The 26,222-nt window shown below is 40.7% G+C and overlaps 1 protein-coding gene across 4 annotated transcripts in view; it reads left to right on the forward strand.

Annotated features, from left to right (window-relative positions):
- The window catches only part of rgs6 (regulator of G protein signaling 6), a 67,442-nt gene that overhangs the window by 19,354 nt on the left and 21,866 nt on the right, over nt 1-26,222 (forward strand). For all 4 annotated transcript variants that reach the window (XM_061704864.1, XM_061704865.1, XM_061704866.1 and 1 more), the window contains one exon: nt 24,283-24,379. In XM_061704864.1, coding sequence (XP_061560848.1) covers nt 24,283-24,379 — 97 coding nt within the window. The remainder of the gene's footprint in view (nt 1-24,282; nt 24,380-26,222) is intronic.

Consider the following 26,222-nt stretch of genomic DNA (forward strand, 5'->3'; position numbering starts at 1 on the left):
TGTTTCTACAACAGCCTGGATTTAAAAAAAAAAAAAAAACTTTGTCTCTCACAATTGTCGCGGCAGAATCAGTTAAGTTGGTGGCACTTGATGACGTTTGCTTTTGATTCTAGCTTCAGAAATAAAGTGCATCACTGGGTACATTTCAGGGTACAATGTTTTTTTTGTCACTGGGTTGTTAACCTTAAATGTATTTCTTTTTACAGCATTCACACTTCAAATCTGGGCTCACGCTTGTACATTTGTGTTCCTAGCAAAGAACCTTTACCGTGGAATCCAATAATTTCCTTTTTTTTTGTTTTTGATGTGCACGTTTTGGCAATATATTTTAAAGAGCAAAACCGTCTAATAAATATCTCCACCACTTTCATACCGACAGTGTGCGCAATTGTTTTTGTGCGGCATAATTAAAAGGTTTTACTGTCAATCATAAACACCCGTAGGTTATCCTTCATCTACAAAGCTCGGATATCGGTTGTTTTCAGTTGATTGATACAGCACACGTTTTCCTGTTGATGGACGGACCACACATGGAGGCTGAATGGGACATGAATAACAATCGGCGAAATATTGATCTCGGAAGAGTAGATAGGACACGTGGTATTTCTCACCGGTGTAAATGAATATTCATCTGAGGCGTGATGCATACTACCATGATCCATTTTTATTTAAAAAAAAAAAAAAAAGTGGAGTTTTATTTGCACCGAGAAACGCGGGCGTCATTGAGGACCAGTATGACTGGATTAACGTGACTTTTACAGATAAGGCAAGCTACAGACAAGAATGTGTGGGTGTCGCCAAGCTGGACTAAAAGACTTGGTTTCATAAACGTGAGAGGCAAATTACTCAACAAACTTTGGGGGAAGGCATTTTTGTCTGATGAAAGAAAGAGAGAAAACTCAGCCACTGAGTTGAAAGCCATAATTCCCCATCTTGTATTTAGAAGTGTGCTCTTTAAGGTGCACACCATGCTGTTCAAAATAATTCGACCACACCTTAAAACAAAAAAAAAATCATAAAAAAAGATTCAGTTGACTGAATCCAGATAAGTACAGATTTCCAAGCTTGGAACCTATTAAGATGAAGAGCTCAGACAATCAATCAGCATAACAATGTTTCTTGCTCAGTCTTCATTGATCCGGGCACTAGTCTTAATGCATCTTAATGCATCCTTCCTTCATGTGTTGTTTCTGTAAAGAACCGCCTTTGTCATCGGTCCTGTTACATACCTTTTATAGGCCACACGTTGTGTAAATTTGGCTGTAATTGCCCGTATACGCATTTGGTTCTGAGAAGTGTGCGAAATTACACAACCATTTACATTTTTAGTAAGCTGCGATGAAATGTCTGCGTGCAGATTTAGACCTTACGACGCCATGAGCTACCGCTCCAATGCTGCATCATTTTCTTTATTGGCAAGCGTAGCGGATGGCACGGAAGCACAAACATGTTAAAGCCGGTTAAGCAGAGCTGCTCTGTTGTTGTATTTGTTGGACATCTGCTTTTGCATTGTTCCAATCTCTTCGTGTGTGGAGTTTCCATGTTCCTCATTCCAATCATACCTGTTAGGTTAATTGAAAACTGCAAATTGTCCATAGGTGCCGAATGTGAGTGTGATTGGCTCCCGACAAACTGAAAGAACCACAAAGTTCCAAGCTAATCATTCAATGAAAATCCCGTTGTATCCTCTTGATCTGCCTCAACCACGACTGCGTTGCTCTGTTTGCCGTCACGGTAACCCGAAGCTGCACTAGCGGTGGCGGGGGTGAGCAGTTGCTCATTTGCGCGAGACAGCCTTCAAAAGGGGCCGTTTACAAAGATAAGAAGTGTGCTGTCATTCTATCTCCTCGGGGTACAGTATGTTGAAAGAAACGTGACATTTTAATTGCACATTTAATGTATTTAAAAAAAAAAAACGACATGGCAACATACACAAAGCGTAGAACCTCATTTAGCATTGTGCCATCTCATCTTCTTTAGCTGTAAACCTCTAAAAATGTAACGTTACTCCAGCTGGAGACAAAGTACTCGAACTTTTCCGATTAAAAGAAGGCTTATTGCTCGAGGGATTCCGATTGGAGAAAACCAGCACTGATCAAATTTTGGTCAAGTGTCTGCATTAGAGAAACACTTTAACATCTTAACAGACTTCAGAGCTCCAATATTTTCAGCACTTAACTCACATTTGATCCATGAGCGAACCCAGAGCGCGTTCATATTTCATAGGGATGCACATTGTTGAACTGATGGACACGTCTTTTAGGGAAGTGAGTGATCAATATCTATCAGGGAAAAGCAATCACAAGGTTATGTTGGCTGTATGTCGATGTAACTTTCGAGACATTATTTGTCATGTCTTTCCACTGAAAGAACTTGGACTACAGCTCCAAACTAAAAAAATATCAGTTAAGAGTGCCACTTTATAGTAGCGTACGTCCCTTTTTCCGCACACCGGCTATGCAGTGAATTTGGTCTCGGCTTCTGCCGCTGACGTCACACCAAGACACGGCTGGCCGTGCCGATTTGGACCATGAAAAAGCGACGTCCAAAGGCAATTAGTTACTTCCCAATTGCTCCAAAATTGATTGATATTGGAAATGACTTGTAGTTCTGTTTTCTTGAACAAGTAATACATGAAATCAGCTTGTTAGTGAAATATGAATAGACTTATGCTTCCGTTAACAAGTGCTTTGTGATGGGGACACTTGACCGTTCCATGGGAAAATTTAGTTTTGAAAGTCGACCGACCAAATCATCCAGCAGATTCTGGTCAAACTATAAGGCACCGCTCGAGTAAAATAAATATTTAAATAGTCAGTCTTAAAATACAGTTTGTTTTCAAAACTTCCAAGTGTGTGTATACAACTAACACTACATTAATATGCACAAGGGCGGTCGTCCTCATTTGGTCTCTCTGCATAATTGAGCCTCTCGAGACACTTTCATCATGCATCTATTGCTCAAATTTTTTATTGAGGCAAAAACATTCAAGACATTGCAGAGTACCGCTTTAGAAAACAAAAACAAAAACAAAAAAACACAAGGAATTGATGGCTTGCTGGTGCAATCGTATTCTTTAGTCCCCCACTAAACAGCAGGGTCAGCCTCCCTCGTCTTTACCCGTCAGGAATTCGTGTTTTTCCAAATCCTGACGTACGGCACATTATCTTTCCATCACTCGTCTGGCCTTCTTCTTGGTCTCTTATCTTCTAATTGTAGATTTACAGCCTCCGCAACAGGGTCGTCGTCCTCCATTTTCATCACCGTGTCTTTCTGACCTCCTTCAACAACTCGAATGAACTTGGTGACAGTATATGTTTGGCCTTATTCCTGTGGAGCCTAATCGGTAGATCTGTAATTGAAAAACAACAACACACTTTTAAAATTTTGCTGCAATAAAATCAAGCCTGCCCGACATGCTGGCTCGTCTGTGCCAAATAGATCCGCAATTGAGAAACGTTTTGACACAAGCACAGGGCACGTCGTTGCATTGAGAGACATTTTATTTGCAGCAGATTGAGTTTATCTGTTGACATTTTCGTGACTCCCTTTTTCCTCTTTTTCTAAATGATCAAACCAAAAACTAGCTCTAATAGCAAACCATGATTGGCCTAGAAACGCCTCTGACTGTGACGTCAGATGACTTAAATGAGTGATCTAGGCAGAAATGTCTTTGGCGGGTTTGACACTGAAACACTGAACACAAAGTTTTATGTTCACTTCAAGAAAATGTTTTATTTATTGCATTGCTACTCTGCTTAGTTGCTTTGCAGTGCACGTTCCCGCTTTATATTCGACATAATCAAGTGCTCTTAAGATGCATCTAGGAGAAACGCATTAGGAGAGGTTTATTTGCAAGACAAATCCCACTTGAGTAGCCCTTTATCTGGCTGGGAACCATATTTGGTAACTGGAGTGGGTGTTCAAAACGGACCCTGTACACCCACGATGAGATGGCAAAATAGCAATCAGTTAAGAAATAAAAGACTGAAACCTTAAATAAGACGTCGAAAATGAAATGTCAAAACGTCAGCGTCTTCTATTGCATAAGATAACTGTCCAGGGTTGGAATATATACATTTTCAAGTCTATTTGTCTCAACATTCGCACTGATGCGCTTTTGTTCGTCGTGCAGACTGCAGTAATGACAATAGCGAGCATTGGATGTAAATAGCTTTTTGGCTTTTTTTTTTTTTTTTTTTTCTCTCAAAGATTTTCAAAGTTAATTGTTCTGCTGCTTGCTATTGTGCATTTGTTTTTCATAATCAAGTGACTGTGCAAGAACACAAATCGAGTCCATCGGTGCAAAGAAATTCTGCCTGACTGTGTGTGTGCTACACGCACACACATAATCAATCTAGGGTCGTTACCAATAAACAAGCAGGCCATTTATTTTGTAGTAAACTAAACACCTTTGTCTGTTCACCTTGAATGTGCCATATTTGCCTGACATTAAAGTTTTTGTACTTTCGTTAACAACAACGATAGAACTCAAGGGTACAAAATCAAGCAAAATGTTTGACTAGTAACAGTTACTTGGATAAACTTTGCACTTGCATAATAATAAACTATGCAAAGATGACATACAGTATGTACATTTGACGCCAGTGACGAATATATTCTCTTATCGTTATTTCTTAAGAGGAAAAGGTATTAATGATCTCATCAAGAAGGTGGAATGACTTGAATTCCCCAAAAGTCCGCTGCGCCTCACACTTTTGAGAAACATCTGCCGTCAAATATAATCATTTTGTTCAAAATGACATTTCACAGATTGCCTTTCATCGTTAATAACCAACAATGAGGCAGTTTTAGTCACACACGTTTCGATAAGATTTTCTTTTCTAAAAAACAAAACGACTCATTGACAGCCCATTGCAACACGTCTGACATATGTCATTGGACGTTTTACCGTCAGCGTAACTGCGGCCTTCTTTTATCGAAACGTAGTGCCTGTGATGTATTTGCTTTCTTCTCCGCTCACACGATTCAGTTCAAGTAATTGCCAGGTTGGGACTTTCTTTTTTTCCAGGGAAACAAAAAACAGAAAGCCACTTTCTCTGCCGTCACACTTAGTCGGCCTCAAAGCTGGTGAGATTCAAAAGTGGCTCTTAAAAGCTTTAACGTGACGTGCGCACACACACGCACGCACACAATTCATGTTGGGCAGAATTGAACTCGAAAGGATGTAAAGAGATCAGTCATTCTCATTTGAACTTTTTTCAAGCTGTACACACTGGAAATAATTAGTTGGTTTACTTCAGGTTTCATTTCAGTCTTCCGATGGGCCATACTAAATGCATGGAAAATTCTGATGAGATGACCGCTGAAATGTTTCTTATTATATGGCTCATTTTAAGATAATTTGATTAATAACTGGAAAGACATGGGGCACTGTATTTCCTTTTGAAAATCAATACATTTTATTGATATGAGTATTAGAATTATAGGCAGTTGCTGTTCATCAAAAGGTCATAATTGGTTCTAAAAAAAAAAAAAAAGAATTGGCTTGATATTTGCAACCACCTTACCTTTTTACTGCTTCGTCACATTAATTACATCTGTAGTAATAATAATAATAATAATAAGAAGAATTATTGTTCGTAGTGATAGTGGTAGTGTTTGCCAGTATACGTTTTTAATGTAATCAGTTACTAGCCTTTGATTTTTTAATTTAATTTATTTTTGAATTTGTTTTTTATGACATCATCAAGATGTGCTTTCTCACTACTACTTATACTAGTAATAATGATCAAAATGCTACTAATGCTAATTATGATGGAAAAAAATAATAATAACAATAATGACTTTTTGATAAATCAAGAAGTGTACAGCAAGTTGCCCACAAACAAACTTCCTTGATGTAGGTGCCTCAAATATAAGCTGAAAAATGTTTTGTTCAGAGGGCGAGTCGATGCCTGAACGCATCTGATCATTTGCCACCAAATTTGGACCAGTTATGCCGGTTGCCCTGGCAACGGCAGATGTTGCCCACCTTTAAGTCAACATCTAGTGCTTGTTTGAATGGCCATTGCTTCCACATCTTAATTGCGTCCTGTGTGTATGCTGATGTTACGTTGCTAATGGCTTCAAATAGCACCGCTCCGTCGCTTGTAACGGACGCTTTGTCTATCGAGGTCAAAGGGATCCAATGAACCTGGACGGTAACTTGTACGGCTTGGTGAATGTGATATATCACGCTTGGCTGTGTTTGGCGTGCAATGTGACATTTGCTTACTAATTCAACTGCTAGCCCACCACTGAGCGGGGAGTATCAACTTCCTGCTTCTGCATTCATGTGATAGTCTTGATTTTCATTTAGCAAGAATGTGCATGCACTGACATATTAGCATTGTAGCACATTTAGCATGAAAGTAATAAAAGCTAATATCTGGGATAATACTGGCTCGTGTTTTGATAGTCCCATTAACCTTTTTTCCCGTTTGTTTAAAAAATTGCTCCTAACAAAAAAACCTTGAAGTGGTTAACGTAACCTTCCAATGTTATTGACCATGTGACTAATTGCAGTAGCTAATGAGTCATGGTTGAGTTTAACTAGCCAACATGTTTTAACTCTTCAAAGCCAGGGATGTTTTTTTTTAAGTATTTATTTTCTTGATTGGTCATTTTTTTCTGTTTTTATTTCTTCAATATTTTCATTCAAAAAATAAGATGTTTTCATGATTGCTCATTGTGTAATTGCTCCCATTTAACAGAATAAATTTGACTCTCAAGGTATACTTTTCTCCACACATCCTTCTTGTTATACAATCTACATTTTTAACATTCTTGGTATTATTCATTTTATAATTCTTTTTTTTTTTATTATTATTATTTTTTTTTAAGTATTTAAGTATCTTTTTTTAATGTCAGTATGTACTGAATGAATGTATTATCAGTAATTTAAGACCAATTATGGTTGCTGGTCCATTTTGCTGACAGGACGTTTTCCTCTCTGAAAACGTGTTGTGTGCGTTGCGAGATGCTCGCAGCTGTCTTGGGCTTGCGTGAGACTTTGAATGATGTTGGCAAAAGTGTGTTTTTATTGATTGGTCAGCTTTTTGTTGCCAACGGAGGGTGCGTGAGCAACTTTGACTTGTATAAGTGAGTCATATCCTACGTTCTCCTGTTGTTTTTCTGTCTTTGACGTCAAAAGGTTTTACAACAGTGTGAAATAAAGAGTTTGAAGCTTTTCTAGTTGATGTCACACGAAATTGAAGATGACAACAATAAATCTTCTGGAGCATTGACAGACAAACTTTTCATAATGTCTTTAATGCTAATATCTTTGTCTTCCAACTCATATGTACTGTAATTCCTTCATTTTGGCTAGAGGAGAGCCCAAAGGCTCTAGTTTAAAATGAACAACTCAACGGCCTACAATTAGCCACCTTTCTTTTCTTTTGTAAATACGGCCAATTTTATTTTTTTTGCCAGATTAGCGGTACACAGACGCGTTAAGTGCTTGACTGACTGTCTAACGGAGACATCGGAATGTGGTCGTCCACAAGAATGCTCAGCTTGAAAAAAGAGGTGCATCAAAGCAAGTTTTGGTCAACACCACCTTGTATTGTAACCTTTTATTGTCATGAACATGCATGCATGCACACGAAATTTGTTCTCTGCATTTTACCCATCACAGTGAACACATACACATGTGAGTGGAACACACTGGAGCAGGGGGCAGCTGAAGTGCCCGGAGAGCATTTCGGGGGATCAGTATCTTGCTCAGGGACACCACAGCCGTGAGTCCGGGGGATGTTGGCGGATGGTCCGGTCGGGGTCTTGAACCTCGGTCCCCCACGGTGGCACGCAAAGATTTTAACCATTTGATCAAATATTTGCTGGCGAGTTTAATTTGAGTCACCCAGTATTATCAAGCAGCTAGTGTAAGACTGAATACACTGTTTTGTATTCTTTATGAAGCCATCATTTCCAATATAATCACTTTTTAAAATTTGTATAATTTTTTTTTAACTTTAACAAACATTAGGTATGTTTGCACAAACTAACGGTAACACCAGGTACCTTCTCGGCCTCTTCGCTGTTACCGTAATTCGCTTCCAGTAAACCTCAGTGCTGGCTGGCACGTTGCGGGTACTACACTCCAAATTGGGATTTGCCTGCTCGTACCCATTAACAAAAACGTTTCTTGAAAATCGAGGCTATCCTGTACAGCAGAGGCGCAGCAAATGATGAACCGCGATATAGCAAGGTTGAAAGTACACCTGAGAGTACATACTGTATGTCTTCTATGTACATAAAACATACATCATATGTCCATATGCTCATGCATCTTTGCACGCACGAGGTAAATAATTGACGGTGAGAATGGACGAGCCAAAGTCTTCTTTCCGTCATCTGCGTTCAATATTGCATTTCCATCCTTCCCGACATTTGGACATAGACTGGAGAAGACGTTCTCTCCACATCATCTCCTAGTCAATCGACTTTTTTATTTATTCGGTTTTTTTTCAAATCATACGTCATTGATTGACCTGTCACTTATTCTGACACAGCCAAGCTGCCAATAACAAACCCCCCCCCGACCCCCCAAAAAAAACAATCCTTAGAAAAAAACAAATGGAGAATATGTGCATGTTCAGTGATGGAGTAACGGGAGGAGCGTTTATCTCCCATCCGGCGGTCTCGTAGGAATAAAAATCCAGAGCTTTGCCTGCTAATGGCGCGCTTGCTATCTCTCTCTCCACGCCGCAGTGAAAAGAAATGACTTTCCAAAGTGAACTTTTTCCTTGACTGCTCAAGCCTGATTCATGAATTGGACCTCGTCTTCGACATTAGGAATTGTCTCATCCAAAGTGACACGCCCTCTATATTATATACAAATATATATATAGATACAAATGGAGGGAGCGTGCCTACAGTATCTGTAAGATCAACTCATTTAAATAACAGGGGCCCGAGACTAGTTCCTAGCAAAGTACAACATCCCTGAGGATGTAAATTTGTAATAAGACCAAAAATGTCGATAGTCATACAAAATGTTGTCTTAATTATCCATGACGAGAGACGTCAGCATATCATCTGAGTTCGGCGAATGCCATTAGACTGGTTGGTAATTTATGCATCTGGGATTTTCTTTGGCTTTTTTTGCGACATAGATTTCAAATGAAAGAAGAATGAAAAAGAAAGAGAAGCTAAGAGAAATAAATTCTTACAAGGTCCTAGAAGATTGTATTGCAAATCTAATTTTATTTATAAAGCACTACAGGATTTCACTGCATACAGTGAAATGCAACTTGAAGTGCATTACATTAGAATCAATCCCCATCGAGACACACACACACACACACACATTATAATGCAATGGTTGCGATTTCCCTGCATAGACTAAACTAAAATTGTGCATTTTATTCCATCCACCCATGCATCTACTGCTTAATATACTGCAAACACAGTCTTGACCTGACTTACGAGTGCCCCAATTTAAAGGTATTTTGAGTTATGACACATGTATTTTTTTTTATTATTATTGTTCTTCACTTCAGTAACAGTCATGGGGACTTTGTGATGATAGGAAAATGAGGGCTCCAGGGTGACACCAGATGAGAAGAACTGCTCTAAATCGTTCATACTTTGACTTGGCGCCTTGCGATTGGCCGGCAACCAATCCGGCGCGTCCCTTGCTTCTCATCTCATGTCTGCTACGATAGGATGCAGCTCACCTGAAAGAAAATGGATGGACTTTACAGAATCGCAGCACTTTCAAACTAACAAGACTTTAGATGTCAAGCATGTTTAGTATCATTTTAACTTTCACCACCCCCCCGCCCTCATTTTCTCTCTTGCTCTCACAACAGGGGGCTTTTTTCTAATGAACTTTTTAAACCATGACGGGAAATGTAGCCTGAATATGACCCAATGGTCATGTTGTTGCTTCATCACGGTTATTAAATCACAGCATAACTCATTAACGAGCGGCCAGGGGTCTTCTGAAGTGCCGCCGCGCTCTCAATGGCAGCTGTTTGATGCGTTTCAAGTTTGAAATGTTCACTTTTGCCCGAGAACCTCCTCACCGGTCCATTTGCTGAGTGGCTCTCACGTTCACCGCAGCGTGTTTTCGCTCTCATTCTTTGCCAAAGTGTGCACTCGTATGGGCCGCTGCCAGAGGACCATCACGAATGGCTTAAAAGTACCGATAGCAATGAATGTGTTCTTCTCCAGGGGCTGACGGGGTGGCTGTGGGAAAAGGATATGGCTTTAAGATGGGGCTACAATAAATAGGCCTGTCCAGGATCCCAGTAGATAAAGAGTGCTGGAGGACTAATGTCTGGCCTCTCCATCTATCAGGCAGAAGCTCCCGGGGGGCCATCAGCGCAATCGATGGCGCTCCTGGATGCGAGGTAGATGTATGAGGTCTCTCCAGCCGCGTTGCTGTTGTTCTACCTTGAATGCTAATGCCAATAATTGGATTGCATCTTAGTCCATTTGTTTCACCCCTGGAAAGATCGAGCTGTCTATTACTTTGCTTTTGCCTCATGCGCACCGCTTCCATCAGTGAAGCCAAAGCTCGAATCCAAAATGCAAATAGAGGTGTAAAATTGTGTCGTGGGGTATTTCTCCGTGGGACCATTTTGAAATGTTGTTTATCCAAGCTTATGCGCTGTTGTACAAATAAGCACTATTAGCCTAAAGTATGTGCGCTCATGAGAATGAAGGTGGAAAACTGCTGAGCCAGCCATTCCTGTGTACACGTTGACTTATTTTGTCCGAATGCAATTCTCACCTACTTGGGTTTCTGGTGATGTATTGATCTATTAACTCCTGCATTGCTTTTAAAGTAGTGTCTAAATTTGGATATGCTTGATCAGATTTAAGAGCATTTTGCCCCGTAGCACTCTGTCTTGATCCTTTATCAAAGTGGTCCAACTAATAAATGAATTGACATATTTTGGCTGCCATGCCAGCCTGATGGCATGATGTATTTATTAATACCAGGGTGCAAGATACAGTTTCAAAACTTCTTTAAAGGGCTTTAAATCACAGCCTTCAGTATTCATTACACTGGGATCCATGTGTTTTCTTTTTGTTTGTTTTTTTCCCCCCTGGTTGTGAAAGATGCAGTTAAACTTCATAAGATCATACTTTAATATCTCACAAGCCAAAGAATGTTTCATTTTCGTATATGACATTTATTACTTACTAATCCTCTAATAATATCACCATAAATCCAGCAAACTCAATATAGAACAGAATACTGCAATACATTAATGCATAACGAATTGCTTGTTTGGCTGTGGGCTTTAACGCATGAACTCTCCAGTCCCCATCTCAAAGGTCAAACAGCAAATAAGCAAAGTCATCAATTCTTTTTAGTACGCCTTGGTGTACTTAAAGCCCTTTGGGATGAAGGGGGAATCAATCCTCTGTGTCAGGTGTTGTAGCAGTTGTATTTCAGAAAGGTAGATGTAAATGGAGCTCACACAGCTCCACTCTAATTGGACCTCAGAGGATGTAACTCTTGGCTGAGCTGCACAGTGTGCTGGAGAGATGACAGTATCTGACACAGTGACCTTTGAGCCTTCATACCAACAAGAATAGAGAATAGCTAAAAATGTAAATCTACTGTCTAGAAACCACCCAGCCCCCACCCCCACGCAAAAAAAAACCCAAAACAAAAAACGATATAAACTGAAGTATTCGCTCATGTGCCTTGTCTTGCATATGAAATGAAGATGACATCCCATTCTTGATTCTTAGGCTTTCATACTGTATGACAACGACGATGACGTGCCTGATGTTGGCCGATGAGGCCTGCGTGGCTCTCAGTCTCCGCTCCAATTTCTGTCGGGTTGAGGTCAGGTCTCAGTCTAGTTAATCCACACCAAAATCTATCATGCATGGAAATGTATGCTGAATTAGTGAACAAAAATAATGATACCCTTAAATTCATATTTTTGGGAGAATATTGTGAAACATGGAGGAGGCTGGGTTATGTTGCGGGGCATCTGGGACAGGGTGTCTTGAATTTGTGCAAGGTGCAATGGAATCTCAAGACTATCAAGGCATTCTGGATTGAAATGTGCCACCTAATGTCAGATAGCTTCATCTCACCTGCAGATCCGTCAAACAAAAAAAAAAAAGAAAAAAGAAGCCCATGAACTAACCATTAGACAATACTGAAGTGATTTAAATCTTAATGAACATGTGTGGAGTGAGCTGAAACATTTTTGAGAGCTGCAGAACTTTGCAGTGATTTCCTCATTTTGCAGTACATCTTCAATAGTCTTTGCGGATCTGTATAACGAGATGAAAAAGATCAGGAGAAGAAAAGACAGAAAAGGGGGAAACCAAAGACTTGTTCCTTCAGAGGCTAATTGAAGTCTCAAAAGTGGGCCTCAGGCCTGCTCCTTCCATCTTTGTCCTCCCTGAAGTGCTACAAGATTCCGATGAACTACTTCCTGTAATGGGGGCACAGGAAACTTGGTTCAAGGACATCGAAACCCTCTCATTGCCTTGACCTTATTAATGCTAAAGAATACTGATATGGTTCAGTCAGCAACATCTTCCATATGGCACAATAGACCTGCAAACAGTTTCTGGTAAAATACGCCTCTTACACCGCACAAAACTTCAGAGGTCGAACCAAGCACCTCATAAAACCGATCTTTAGCTTTAAGATTGGGTAACAACAACAGAGAACCTTTGCTGTTCTCGGATATTAAAGTTGTCGCCAAGCTCGACACATTTTGAAAACAGAAAATGTGCAAATAATCAATGTCCGCCCCTAAAACTGTTTGGAATTGCAACATCACACTGCCGTTCGCTATCAAACCGGCCGCTGTCAATTGCAGCAACATCGAAAGACGTTACAGAGAGAGAGAGAGAGAGAGAAATAGAGAGAGAGAGAGAGAGAGAGAGAGAGAGAGAGAGAGAGAAAAAGCAGATAATGTGCATTTTTTTTGGCAAATAGGTTTAAGTGTGTTCTGTAGATTAAATACAAAAACAAAAATGAGAGTAGTTGAGCTCCCAATTGATGATAGCCATAGACAATCACTCACACCTATGGACAATTTACAGGCTTGATTTAACCCAACATGGCATTTTTTTTGGAATGCTGTGTACCCTGATAAAACCCACATAAGCACAGAGAGAACATGCAAACAGGAAGTCCGCAGCTGAGATTGGAAGCCCAAAACCCAAACTGTAAAGCTTGCCGCTATACCATCCTGCTGTTTAAATGTTATTTATAAAATGCATTCGCGCTTAATCAAGGTTTTATAACAGTTGGCCCCGAGAGAGATTATTTTCCTATTTAGTTCGAAAACCAATCAAATGGAGGTCAAGCAGTGTCTCGGAACAGATTGGCTTCCAACTTGGAGGTTCCTGTCTTAAAGCGAGACTCGAGGAAGCTGAACAAGAAACCTGGACGTCACAGTGGCTGAGATAATTATAATAAATGAAGATGGAAAGATTCATCTCGGGTGTTGGTTTCATTAAGGGAACACGCTTTCAAAATGTTATTTGATTTCCCGGTAATGACACACTTTGCTGTGGGCAAAATGGATGGCTCGAGTCCAGCGAGTGAACACGGATGGAAGAGAGCAAATAATCAGCCCCCCGCCGTGATGATTACTCGCATTGTGCCAGGTATGCGGATGACTTTGAGACGCCAGGTCAGCAATGTTACGATGCCCCCTCGCCGCTGGGAGCAATGAAAACATGTCTCAATCGATTATTGCTGTGGGAATGTTTGCCCTCAATTCATATTCTTGTTCTCTTTGGCTGGTCTGCTCTGGGCCAGATGGCAATCCACAACTTTAAATGAGCTCTCTGACCTATTTTTAATATAAATTCAGACTGAGTGGTTAAAAATACAATACTTAGTTGATTGAAATGTTGTGGAATCCAACTTGTTTGGATATTATTACCTTCAGCAGGGTCCGATGGAACAGACCCACATGGCTCGAAAATCAATTTAACAGTTTTATTATTTCACGTTTTATATTTTCACTGCTATAGCTGATTTTGAATGGGGAGCTGGAGCTTATTGCAGCTGAATACTCCCTGGACTGGTCGCCAGTCAATCACAGAGCACATATAAAGGCAGAAAACCATTCACAGTCCCATTACAGAGTGGCAACTGAAGCCACGCCGCCTGCACTGAAGTCAGACTGCGAACAGCAAAAATCTGAGGATAACTGACGCCCGATATAATTACAATGAAAATCTTTTTCTTTACTTTTTGTCTATAACCCCCAAAATCTTGACTAAGCAGGGAGAAACAGCCAATAAGCGTTTTGGGTGTTGGTTACCCCCCAAATAATAATAATAAAAAATGAATAAATAAAAAATTGAAAAAAAAAGCAGGCGAGAATCTCCGGGTGTCGAACCGTGAGTGTGCCGGGGTCCACTGTTACACTTAATTTATGACGACTGTAATATGTGCCTTTGCAAAACGCGCAGCTCAATTTTACAGTGTCAATATAAGTTAATTACAAAAATGCAAAACACAGTCAAATGTAAACAGTTAACATTGTCTGTCATTATGTATATGACTGTCATTATGTCCTTCCGTACAGTGATGCTGGAGTCTTGCTGTAAATGTATGCTTACTTCACTTCCTGTTTGTTCTTCCGTCTTTGCCCCTCTTTTTAAGGCTGCCCCTTATTCCCCCCCCAAATGTCTCGCAAAAAAACAACCATAAAAAGCAAAGCCCAGGAAATCCAACTGACAGAAATTCAGCTTCCCTGTTCTGTAATAAACTTTTAAATCACAGATTGAATTGCCAACATTTTGGGACATAGTACTGCATCATAACATATGGCACATGTGCCTTCTACCTTCATGGGAAGCACTGATTTGGACAACGGCAGGCCCTGTGAGAGAAACGTGGAATTAAGAAAAGCCATTGGACACCAACTTTGACTTGACAAGGCAGTAATAAGCTGCCTCGCAAGGCTGGCTGCCAACAGCCTGCCATGGATTCAGAATTCATTCAGTGTCAGAAAGTAAGGCATTGTTTGGCTGTGTGACAGCACATATGGAATGATGGATGGGGAAGACCATTGAGGAAAATATGCTGCATTAAATATACGCATGCAGTATGCTGTTATCCTCAGAAGTGGAATAGAATTCATTACAGGAGGCTCTTTAAGAAATTATGGACATTTTCCGATCCAGATCACAAAACTGGAAACGATGTGCAGGCCATGTTTCAAGTACCATTTTAGAATAGTTATTAATAATAATGTCAATGTAATTCAGACTCATTGAAGTCCAAATTGCTTTGTGTTGTTTTGTTTTCTTCCACTTTTAGACCACGTTTTCCACATTAATGTTGTCTGAATTGAAAGTTGTTGGACCTACTACCATTTCATTACCAATAGCATAATCAACAATTTTAAGACAAAAACACTAACATATTAACAGTGATATAACAGTTACACTAACAGTTACAGTCACTGACATATCCAGCCTTGAACATAATCAATATGCCCAGTTGTGATTTTGCATTGGGCATTGCCCCACCAGAGGGGCGCTGTGTTGAAATAAGCTTGTTTCTTGTTGCTACAAAATAGTGATTCGTCTGTGTAAATCAGAATCAGAATCATCTTTATTTGCCAAGTATGTCCAAAAAACACACAAGGAATTTGTCTCCGGTAGTTGGAGCCGGTCTAACCCAACAACAACAGTCAATTTACAGAAAAGCTGATCTAGTAATCTCTATTGTGTTGTTTTCCCCCTTCGTGTGTGTCTGTCGGACTTCCTATTCCTGCCAACTCTCCCTGCCCTCTTTTGCGTGCGCCGGCAGATGCCTCGGCTTCAAGTTGTCTTTGAAACATGATCGTAGCACCGCTTTTTAATTGGCTCGAGGGCGCACGTAATTTAACAAACTAACAAATTCTGCATAGCAGGCAGCACGGCGAGGTCGTGGTTAGCAAGTCTGTGTCACAGTTCCGAGGTCACGGGTTCAAATCTCAACTCAGGCCTTCATGTTTGGAGTTTGCATATTCTCCTTGTGCTCGTGTAGGTTTTCAAATCTTTGGCGTCCCTAAAATGTTGTTTCTCTTTTATTGCTAATTTTTAGAAATCGTAGATTCATACATTACAATTTTTAGAAGTTTAATACGTTGCCATTGGAAAATAAACTGGAAAGAGCACACGTCTTAGTCAATGTAAACATTGTAGTTGTTCTCAGGCAGGTGTCCAACTCACGGCCCGGGGGCCAGATGCGGCCCGCCACATCATTTTATGTGCCCGGCAAAAAGCAAATCATGCTCGTCAACTTCTGTGATTTTTGCTAAAATCTATACCCAAATTCCAAATTGTCATAATAATAAACAATAATGTTGAGATATTCCATTTTTCTGTGGCCAAACCCTTCTTCTACAGTAACTTAAACAATACTTGAACAAACTTATTATCCTTGTCTTCTGATTTCAAAACTAGTTATCCCTCAATTTGTTGCGTAATGGTAATATGATTTGGTGATTACACATTTTACTGTTCTAACGGTCCCTCTGAGGGAACTCAAAAACTACAATGTGGCCCGAGACAAAAATGAGTTTGACACCCCTGTTCGAAGGGGTTTCCATTCCAATTTTATGATGGTAGTTCGTTCATCTTTTCATTGGCTGTGTAGGGAGGAAAGAACAACAAGCCATTTATTCTAGAGAGACATAAACTTATTTAGCGGTCAGAAAGCTGCGACTGGTCTCATCAATTTTTCTGGGTCCATCTCGCCTTGCTTGTCAGGCAGCGCTGCACTGGCAGTCAAGTGTACAGAAGCCGTCCTGTTGTCATTACACTTCTATTAACAGTCACATCCCCCTGCTGCCGGGCGCGCTGGCCTGAAACCAGTACGACTCATCGTCATCGTAACTGTCAGCCGGGCCACGAATCTGACCTTCACACATAAACGTGTATTCGCTGCAGGAAGACCGTCCAGCATCTCCGCTGTGAGTCATTACGCCCCCTCTGGATGAGTGGCAATTCATTTGCCGTGTATGTTTGAGTTTCAGACTGTGTGTCATTGTGTTCCTGTGAAAACACACACGCTTGCGCGCTCTCTCAAAGCACTTTGACCTTTTATGGTTGTCATAGTGATGATCTTACTACCGTCATTAGATTTTCAGTTGAATGAAAATACCTGTGTCCAGTATGTAAAATTATACAAACCAGAGAATTGAGGGGAAATATTATGCAGTCTTTCCCCACAATTTCTTAAGTGATCCTTTTCATAGGTTTTTACAGTGTCCGACCTAAACTGTAATAGCATTGCATGTGGTTGTCATGTTTACAAGAAAAAAACTTGATGATGAGATGAGAGAGTCTGAATATTTTGGTGGAAACAAATTACAATTGTAGGAGAATAGTCATATGAGAAGAAAGTCAAAATTGTATGAGAATAAAGTTGTAATTATAAATGATACAAATAAAGACATGATTACAGCTTAGGCTGTTGCTGTGCTTTAGCCGTCCTGCTGCAGTATTATACTGCAGTCTTCTTGTTGCTTTAGCCATCTGTTTTCTTGCTGCCTTTGTCTCCCCTTCAATAAAATTGATGTCCTTACCATGACCAAACTGACATCACTTGAGCCAGTGTACTGTTAATACTCTTAGTAATAATGTACTGGCTGTAATGGTACAGTACAGTAATGGAGCTAGACATGGTGTTGTCATTTGATTGGTCGACAGGGAATATTCACTTCGGAGTAGGGAAACGCAAAACGTCGTGGAAATACAAATTAGACGATCTCTTGCATGACTCCTGATAATAACGAGCTGATAATGTTCTTCCCAAAAACAAAAATCTCTTGTGATTTGACACTTATGTATTAGTATTTTGTGTGAATGTATATTAATATGCAGCACACTCACAGTAAAACCAACTTCCTTGAGTCACCTTTACAAGAGCATTTAGGAGTTGATTATTTTTACACCCACCAACTTTTCATTACGATCGCGACATGCCATAGTTTCCCTACTTTTCCTGTTGTATTTGTCGTTTTGGGGATTAGAGAATTAAATGAGAGAAATAAAAAATAAAATAAATAAGATTTCCAATCGTTCGCCTCACAGAAATGTTGCACCACTCAGCACCCCTGCTCAATGAATTCCAAATGAGAAAGCTACATTGTATATACAGTAATACTAAAGTCTTTTGTGTAATATTGGCCTTGGAAAGTGAAGATAAACGTTTCATAAATTTGCCAGACCACAGAGAACAGTGTCGATGACAAGCCTGCCAAATTTGAATGAATAAAGTATATAAAATCAGGCTCCAAAAATCGTGAATATGTGCCTGTGTGAGGCACAGGCTGCTCTGAAAAATGTGTGCTGCTGTGTTTGATAAACGCTTAAGTTTCCCTGAAGGGTCTCTGTTATGTAGACCCACACTAGACAACCGGACACTAGCTTGTGGTCGAGCTAATGTAATAAACAGTCAACGTTCCCTGAAGTGTCTCTGTTGTGTGGAGCCACGTACACATGGTGCAGGAAGCAAACGATGGCAAATTGGATGGCCCAATTGTCAGTAGCGGTCTCGTGTATCGACGTTTGGGCTCGCGTACCAGTGGTTGAGTTTGGGTCGCATTCTTAGTAGTAAGTTGGGGTTGGTTTCGAGTCGGGGTTGGACTCAACCAATGCTGCCCTTTGTCTCCGGTTCTGTTCATCACCTTTATGAACATAAATTCTAGGCACAACCGAGGTGTTGAGGGGGTCCGGTTTGGTGGCCTCAGTATTACGTCTAGGCTTTTTGCAGATCGTGGTGGTTCATCAAGCCGCAATCTTCCACTCACGCTGGAGTGGTTCGCAGCCGAGTGTGAAGCGGTTTGGATGAGAATCAGCACCTCCAAATCTGAGACCATGGTCCTCAGTTGGAAAAGGGTGGAGTGCCGTTTCTGAGACGGGAATGAGATCCTTCCCCAAGTGGAGGATTTTAAGTATCTTGGGGTCTAGCTCCCGAGTGAGGGAAGAATGGTACGAGAGATCGACGGGCCGGTTGGCGCAGCGTCGGCAGTGACGTGGACTCCGCCTCGGTCTATCGTGGAATTTATCCAAAAGGCGAAGCTCTCAATTTACAGGTCGATCGACGTTCCCTCCCTCACCTGAGGTCACGATGCCGCAAAAACAAGATCACAGACAAGCGGCCAAAATGCGTTTACTCCGCGTGGTGTCCGAGCTCTCCTTTAGAGAGAGGCTGAGAAGCTCAGTGTCCCGGGAGAGGCTCCGAGTAAAGGAACGGAGCCAGATAAGCTGGCTCGAGGATCTGTTCATAATGCCTCCTGGATGCTGCCATGCTGAAGTTTTCCCGGGGACGACCTAGGACACGTTAGAGAGACTGTCTCCCAACTGGTCTGGGAACGTCTCGGGATCCCCCCGGAAGTGGCCATGGAGAGGGAAGTTTGGGCTTCCCTGTTTAAGTTGCTGCCCCCGTGACCTGGCCCCAGATAAGTGAAGAAATGGATGGATACATAAACAGGTGGCCTGCAGTTTGCTTTGCAATTTTAGTGTTATTATTTTGTAATTCTCTTATGTCAATATCTGTCTGAGCAGACATACACGCCCCTCCAGGGGTCCACGCTGTCATTTTCTCTCAGCAGGACGCCTTCAATAAAGCCACAGTGGTCTTGTCACTCACTCTCACTATCAAAAACAGCAAAGGCTAATTGCCATTGTTTCAGAGTCAGGAGTGATTCCTGCGGTTTAGTGTCTCATACAGACATGTCTAATTTTGCTTCTAAAAACATTTTTATAAAAGAGACTGAATACAACTACTGCATCCACCTGACAAGCGCAGCAGTAGCCGATAAAAGCTTCATGCATTCGAACTTTTGCTGCAATATGAAACTCACAAACAAAAGTACGGTTTAAACATACCTTGCAATGACTGTCAAGGTATTTGGCTACTAAAAATATGAGGGCCAAACTAACGGGAAAATAAGCATATCGTGAAAAAAAAATATGACACAGTTTTATTGGGTTTATGGGGTGTTTGGGAAATACTGGTCTTGAGAGAGCGACTCGCTTTTTTTTGTACTTCACAATCGGTGATGTGCAATAGCCAATGGCGGATGGCCAGGATGTGATAATTTGTTTTTTGGAATTCTATGACTCCATCCTCTCCCCTGTGGGGGGTTAAATGCAGCTGTTTGCTTAATGAGCTCTGCATCCTCTCTGTTAAACACAAACACATCAAGCATGAAATCACATTAGTGGTTAAATTAGTATCAGGAATATGCCAAACTGCCTCAAATAGCAAGACACGCTGCTGTCTGACTGTTAGAAAATAGTTATTCCATGTCACAATCGGAGTGAAATATGCGACTGGATCACATTAGCAATTTCTATCCATCCATCCATCCAGCCATCTATCCATCCATCCATTCGTCTAATAGTGCTTGTCCTCATGGTTGTGAATGAACTGGAGCCTGTCCCAGCTGACTTTGGGTGAGAGGCGGGTTATACCCAGGTCTTGTCACCAGTCAATTGTAGGGCACATATGGATAAAAGTAGATAAAACTTCAAAGTTCTCTGAGTCCGGTATCTTGACTTCTAATCAGGGTGCGATTGCCACTTTAGACACAGAGGAGCAGGCAATCAGTGTCTCAGCACTTGACTGTGTAGGAGCCCAAGTCGGTGATGCAAATGAAGCAGCAATTGGAGGAGCTCCAAATCAGTGAAATGTCTCTTCAACTAGTTAGATTGCATACTTCCTCTACCCTGAAAATGAACTCAACCTTGCAGATTTGTAAAGCTAAGTGTGCCATTTTAAAATCTCAAGACCTTCTCAGCCTTTTGCAGTCTCCCACTTGACCTGGTGGTCACAAGCTTTAGAAATAGCTACACAAAGGTAAAAAAAAAAAAAACAACAACCTCAGAAGTAACTATGATACAACAATGGTATAATGAAAAACCTGGCAATATGCTGACTTAGTAATTTTGCAAGAGTGTAATTCGAGATGCGCGTGAGGATCATTGCTTCATCTTTGGAAGAATATGAAACAAGGCCAAATCAGAGAGAAAATATTCCAATACTAAAAATGTGGTTACATAAGCAGATGGCCTCTAGTTAGCCTTGCAATATTAGCGTTACTATTTTGTGATCTCTTCTGTCAAAATCTGTTAGCCATGTATCTCTGAACAGACACCCCGAGGGTGCGCGCTGACATTTTCTCTCAGCACGACGTCTACCTGCCTTCGATAAAGCCACAGTGGTGTGTTCAGTCTCTTCTATCAAAAACACATAAGTGCAATTGCCATTGTTTAAGGGTCGGGAGGGATTCCTGTGGCTTAGTGTGACTGATGCAAACTTTTATTTCTTACTTTCCTTCTAAGAACATCCTTCATATAAAAGGTAAGACTGCTTTATAAAACAGTCTAAAAATGACCTTGCAATGACAAGTTAGGCACAGTATTTGACTACTAAAAGTATGAAGGCCAAACTGGTAGAGCAAATAGTATATTTCATGAAAAAGTGATGCAGTTATGAGAATAGTCAGTTTCATTTCATAGAATTTTGATGTTGCATGATGTTGAAATATTACAAGAATCAAGTTATAATTTTACAGTCAAAATAAGAATGATGATCTCATCTAATTTACTGACAAAGAGTGAAATCTTTGCCTGTTTAGTTGAACACAATGCTGATATTCTGTTGTATGAAGTGCAACAGGTGAATAGACAACTTCATTGTACCTTCTGTTTACTAGCGGAAGAGCATTTAATTGTTGGGCCTGTCACTTAATGTCGCAGGCATCGGTAGATTGACAGACAATATTTGTAGTAAATTTTGAACTTTTGGACCAAATAGGTGAAATTTGTTAATTTCATGTCACCGTGGTTAGAAATCACTGCTCTGGAGAGACTGATCAGTGTTTTTGTGCTTCACTCGTGAGGATGTGCAGTACCCAATGGCAGATGGCCAGGATGTGATGATTTGTTCTTGCAATATTATGACTTTATACTGTGGCCTACACGGTGTTAAATACAGCTGATTGTTTGAAATCTGCACCCACTCATCAAGCCCCGAATCACATTTGCAATTATTGTTTTATGTTTAGGTTAGTTGATTGTGTAGTCTTGTTGAATCTTTTTCTCTCCCATGGAATAAATGGCCAAAATAGTTTTCGAGCAAGCAACAACAACGAGAGTAGAGGTATTTTTAAGTCCAACAAAAATCAGTTCTAAATTATTATTACTATTATTTATTTATTGTTTCAATGAGGAGTGGGAATTGATAGTAAGATGGCAGCTGTAGTTCTCAGTCATGCGGCTAGCTGCCCCCGAGCGCCATCAACGTCTTGTTAGAATCGTATCGTGATGTTGATTGGAATGTTCAGCAGCCAATGGCAGGCGGCCAGGCTGTGTTCTTTGAACAAAGATGACAGCAGTCTGATGACCATGTCGCTGCTAATAGAAGGCTTGTCACTTGACATTTCCACAGGGGCTGTAAACATCTGTGCTGGATGTAAATGGCCATGGATTTTATTTCTGTCGCCAGTTTTGGAAATTTACACAAGTTATCTTTACTTCGGAATAATCTCAGACGACTTGTTTTTTGTGAAAGCAGCAAAAATGCAGCATTAGTACCACTCTTGGAGCTGTCTTTACAGGCTGACCATGTCGAAATTGATAAGAAGAATTTTCAAGGCAATATTGCAAACAATATGGGGTTTGTTCTGAAAACAGCAGAACCTTGTTTCTAAGAGTAATGATGAGGCTTGCTCTAAAGCACTGGATGCTAGCATTAGAAAATGTTACACTTTTGAGGTGAGGTTTTGTCTATAGCTAAATCTCAAGGGTTGTTTACATAACACATTTTGTTAGTGGAAAAGATACAAATGGTGTCTTTTTGACTATTTGTTTCCACGACGATGCAGATGTGAATGTTTTTGTAAACGCTAATATAGTGTGAACGTACACCCAAAACAAATATGGCCGACCACAGTGCCGTTGTTGCATTTAAGGTGTAAAACGGTGAACAAGATTTACATGTATTTACTGCTACTGTGTCCAGAATTGCATTACTTGCATAGTATAAGTAGTAGTTAAATTATACACTTGTATAACCAGATAAAGGGTATTCAAAGAACAGTTTTTGATACGAGGCGTGTTAACAAGTAGTTGGTGCACAGGCAAGTAGTGTTTCTGTGCCATCGCCAACTACTGGTTTGGCATACGTATTGCAGCCCTTTGGATTTGATTTTGCGCTGTCGCATGAGTGAGTATCTAAAATTGTTGACTATGCCTGAAATGTTTCTAATTGCATTTGTATTCTATATTTTGTTTGTAACACACATTCAGGATTGTGTTGTGAAAAATTTGGCACAGAGTGGTTGCCTGTATTCCTGCCAACTTGCTCAGACATTTCTCGATGTGTAGTTGGAAAGGTCTGAAAATGAACATGGAGAACTGTTTTGTGCAGTACAGTAGGCTATACATGCTTGATTATGTGCATTGTATTTTTGTCCTTGTGCTAAAAATACTCACTTAATGGGATCCTTCAGTTTTGTTCTGTTCTGGGAAAAAGAGAGAAAAACGTGTGCGTCCAACGCTTTCTTCTTCTTTCCCCCCCCCCCCCATGTATCCAAAGCAACCAACGTCCCACATCCCACTCTGACACCAGTGAAAAGGTGGGAAAGCATCTGTGCAGAGAAGCGGTGTGCAGAGAAAAGTAAATAAAAAATGAAATTGAAAAAAAATCACACTCCAATCGGAACACTTGATCTGTTTCTGCATAATTTTACTAAAAGTCCATAACAAGCTGTTTTGTTCCACCTTGTTAAATATTTAATGCTTCTCTCAGTAGTGTACTCCTTGTAAAACACGTCTAATTTATTTTGCACATATCATGGATAACTAAAAATGTGAATTTGAGTATATACTTTGGATCCACTATGGGGAACATCAATGAATCCGTGACTTATCATGTATTGATTTTTTATTAATTTTTTGGGGGGTTAGTTTTGTTTGATAAGAAGGGAGATATTCTCTCTGTAATTGTTGTGAATTCTTGTCTCTACGCCTGTTTCAATGTAGGTCAACTTCCGATAGCGGATGTAATTTTGCCCTTCTTTAGACCGCAAACTAGTTACGATTTCATAGAGAAGCACCTCTGCTGTCTTGCAGCCGAATACTGCACTGTCTTTATAGTAATTGATTCAGTTGAAACATGAACCTTGAATGTTGCAACAACATACTGTGCAAGAAGTCACTTACCTATTGGGAGTGAATAGAAAAACAGACACACACACACGCACACACACGCACACACACACAGTCATTTACCTCTTTCTTGTTTATCATCATCTGCAGATTGAAGACATTGTGACTCTCCTCCAGGATGAGGCGCAGGGTGTTCCCATCAGGACGGTGAAAAGCTTCATGACCAAAATCCCCAGCGTTGTCACAGGTAAATTGTTGGGTGAGTCTTTTGAGGGCGTTAATGCTGCAGAAAAAAACATAGTGGGGGTGGGACACAAATTTACTTATTAATTGGACAAAGACATTTTAAGAAACAAAGCCAAAAAACAAAAACAATCTCTTGTTGTGGGGCTGTGCGTGTGCAGTCCGTTTAAGGGGTGAAAGTGCGTGAAGAAGCAGTAGCACTAGGTATGAAGGAATTAAGTGTATCTTACTGTGCAAGTTGTTTCAATACATAAAAAAAAAAACATGGACACTTGACTGACTGAACTCCCTTACATCCTCTCAGCCTCCCGAGTAAAAGTTTCTGTTATTGGTGTGCCAGGAAGTCAGACAATTGAGAAAGTTACGAACGCCAAGAAAGAAAATAGAAAATATTTAGCGCATTTTTCTAACTTTTTTCCCCTTCGTTTGACTGTAATTAATCAATCGAAATGAATACATGAAAAAAGTTAAACTGATGACTAGAACCTGCTTGATTGGATTCAGTGTCACATCAATAGTGGTCCAACCATGTCAACACGTACAAGGAGAGGATACTACACCGTCCGATTCCATTTCCGCGGTCGCATTGAAAGGAAATCTGGCAGCATAGAATGTACGGACTCTCCTGGACTCATCTGGCAACGCTGATAGGTCCCACAGGAGAACAGCTTTGGTTGCTGCTGAGCTGCGGCTCTCCAAAATCAACATTGCTGCCCTGAGTGGGACCAGGCTCCCAGATGAAGGCTCCCTAACGCAGGAAGCGTTCTTCTGGAGTGGTTAGCTTTCAGAAGGGCAACAACATCTGCACGATGTGGGACTGGCCATCAATTGAAACACCCGAGACTAATGACCTTCTGTATTCCCCCTGTAAAGCATCACTTCACCACACTAAGTGCTTATGCACACTGCAATTTGAGGCTGATGCCAACCATTCATTCTACCAGTCACCGGATAAAACCCTACGCTGGATTCCCGTCACTGACAAGATCTTTTTGCTTGGGTATCTGAATGCCAGATTGGGACAGGAGGATATATGGAGCGGAGTGCTTGGTAGAGGTGAATTGGCCGGGTGAATGCAGACCAAATTGAGACTAGCTACTCTTTGCTCTGAGCATAACCTGATCATAACCGACACCATCTTTTAGCAGAAGTCCTAAGTATGAAACATGCTGGATACGTTATGTATCAACCAACCAGATGGCTCAGATTCATGGCATGTACAGTATTTGAAATGCCACTTGTTGTGAGGTAGAATTATTAGGGCTCAATCATAAATGAGGCTGTTGAAGTAGCAAAAAGTAATGGACTCTGTAGATTTTGGATGGAGACCATTTTATTTAAAACCCTTACTTTCACACATTCACTGCTTTGTGATTGAAGTGCAATACGAATGTCCTCGCTGGTGTGTGTTAGAACTGCATTCAAGTCCAAAAATGAATCAAACATTCAAAGCAGTGAAATTGTCAAACATTGTTCAAGAATGCGCGATGTGGCTTGTAGTGGTGTCAAGCGATAAATGTGCAGCAGCGGGGTGGCAATGAGTCTGAGACACCCCACCAACAAATGGCGACGGCACAAAGCCAATAACATTCTTCTTTTTGTCTGACTCAATCCACATATGGAAAATGCATGACCAAGAGCAGATCATATCAATAAACTAGCATTTACCACAGTCGTGAATGGAGGTGCGCAATCGTTTTTCAGATGGGTGCCTAGGGCGATGAAAGTAATAAATGATGGAGAATTTACCAGCAGCTCCCCCGGGGAACACAGAGAGAGCTGGTAGAGGGAAAAGAGAGGTAATACATGACATGTGGAACAAATAGCCAATATTAAGTAGTACACGT

The sequence above is a fragment of the Phycodurus eques genome, chromosome 18, assembly GCF_024500275.1.
Source record: "Phycodurus eques isolate BA_2022a chromosome 18, UOR_Pequ_1.1, whole genome shotgun sequence".
Lineage (NCBI taxonomy): Eukaryota > Metazoa > Chordata > Actinopteri > Syngnathiformes > Syngnathidae > Phycodurus > Phycodurus eques.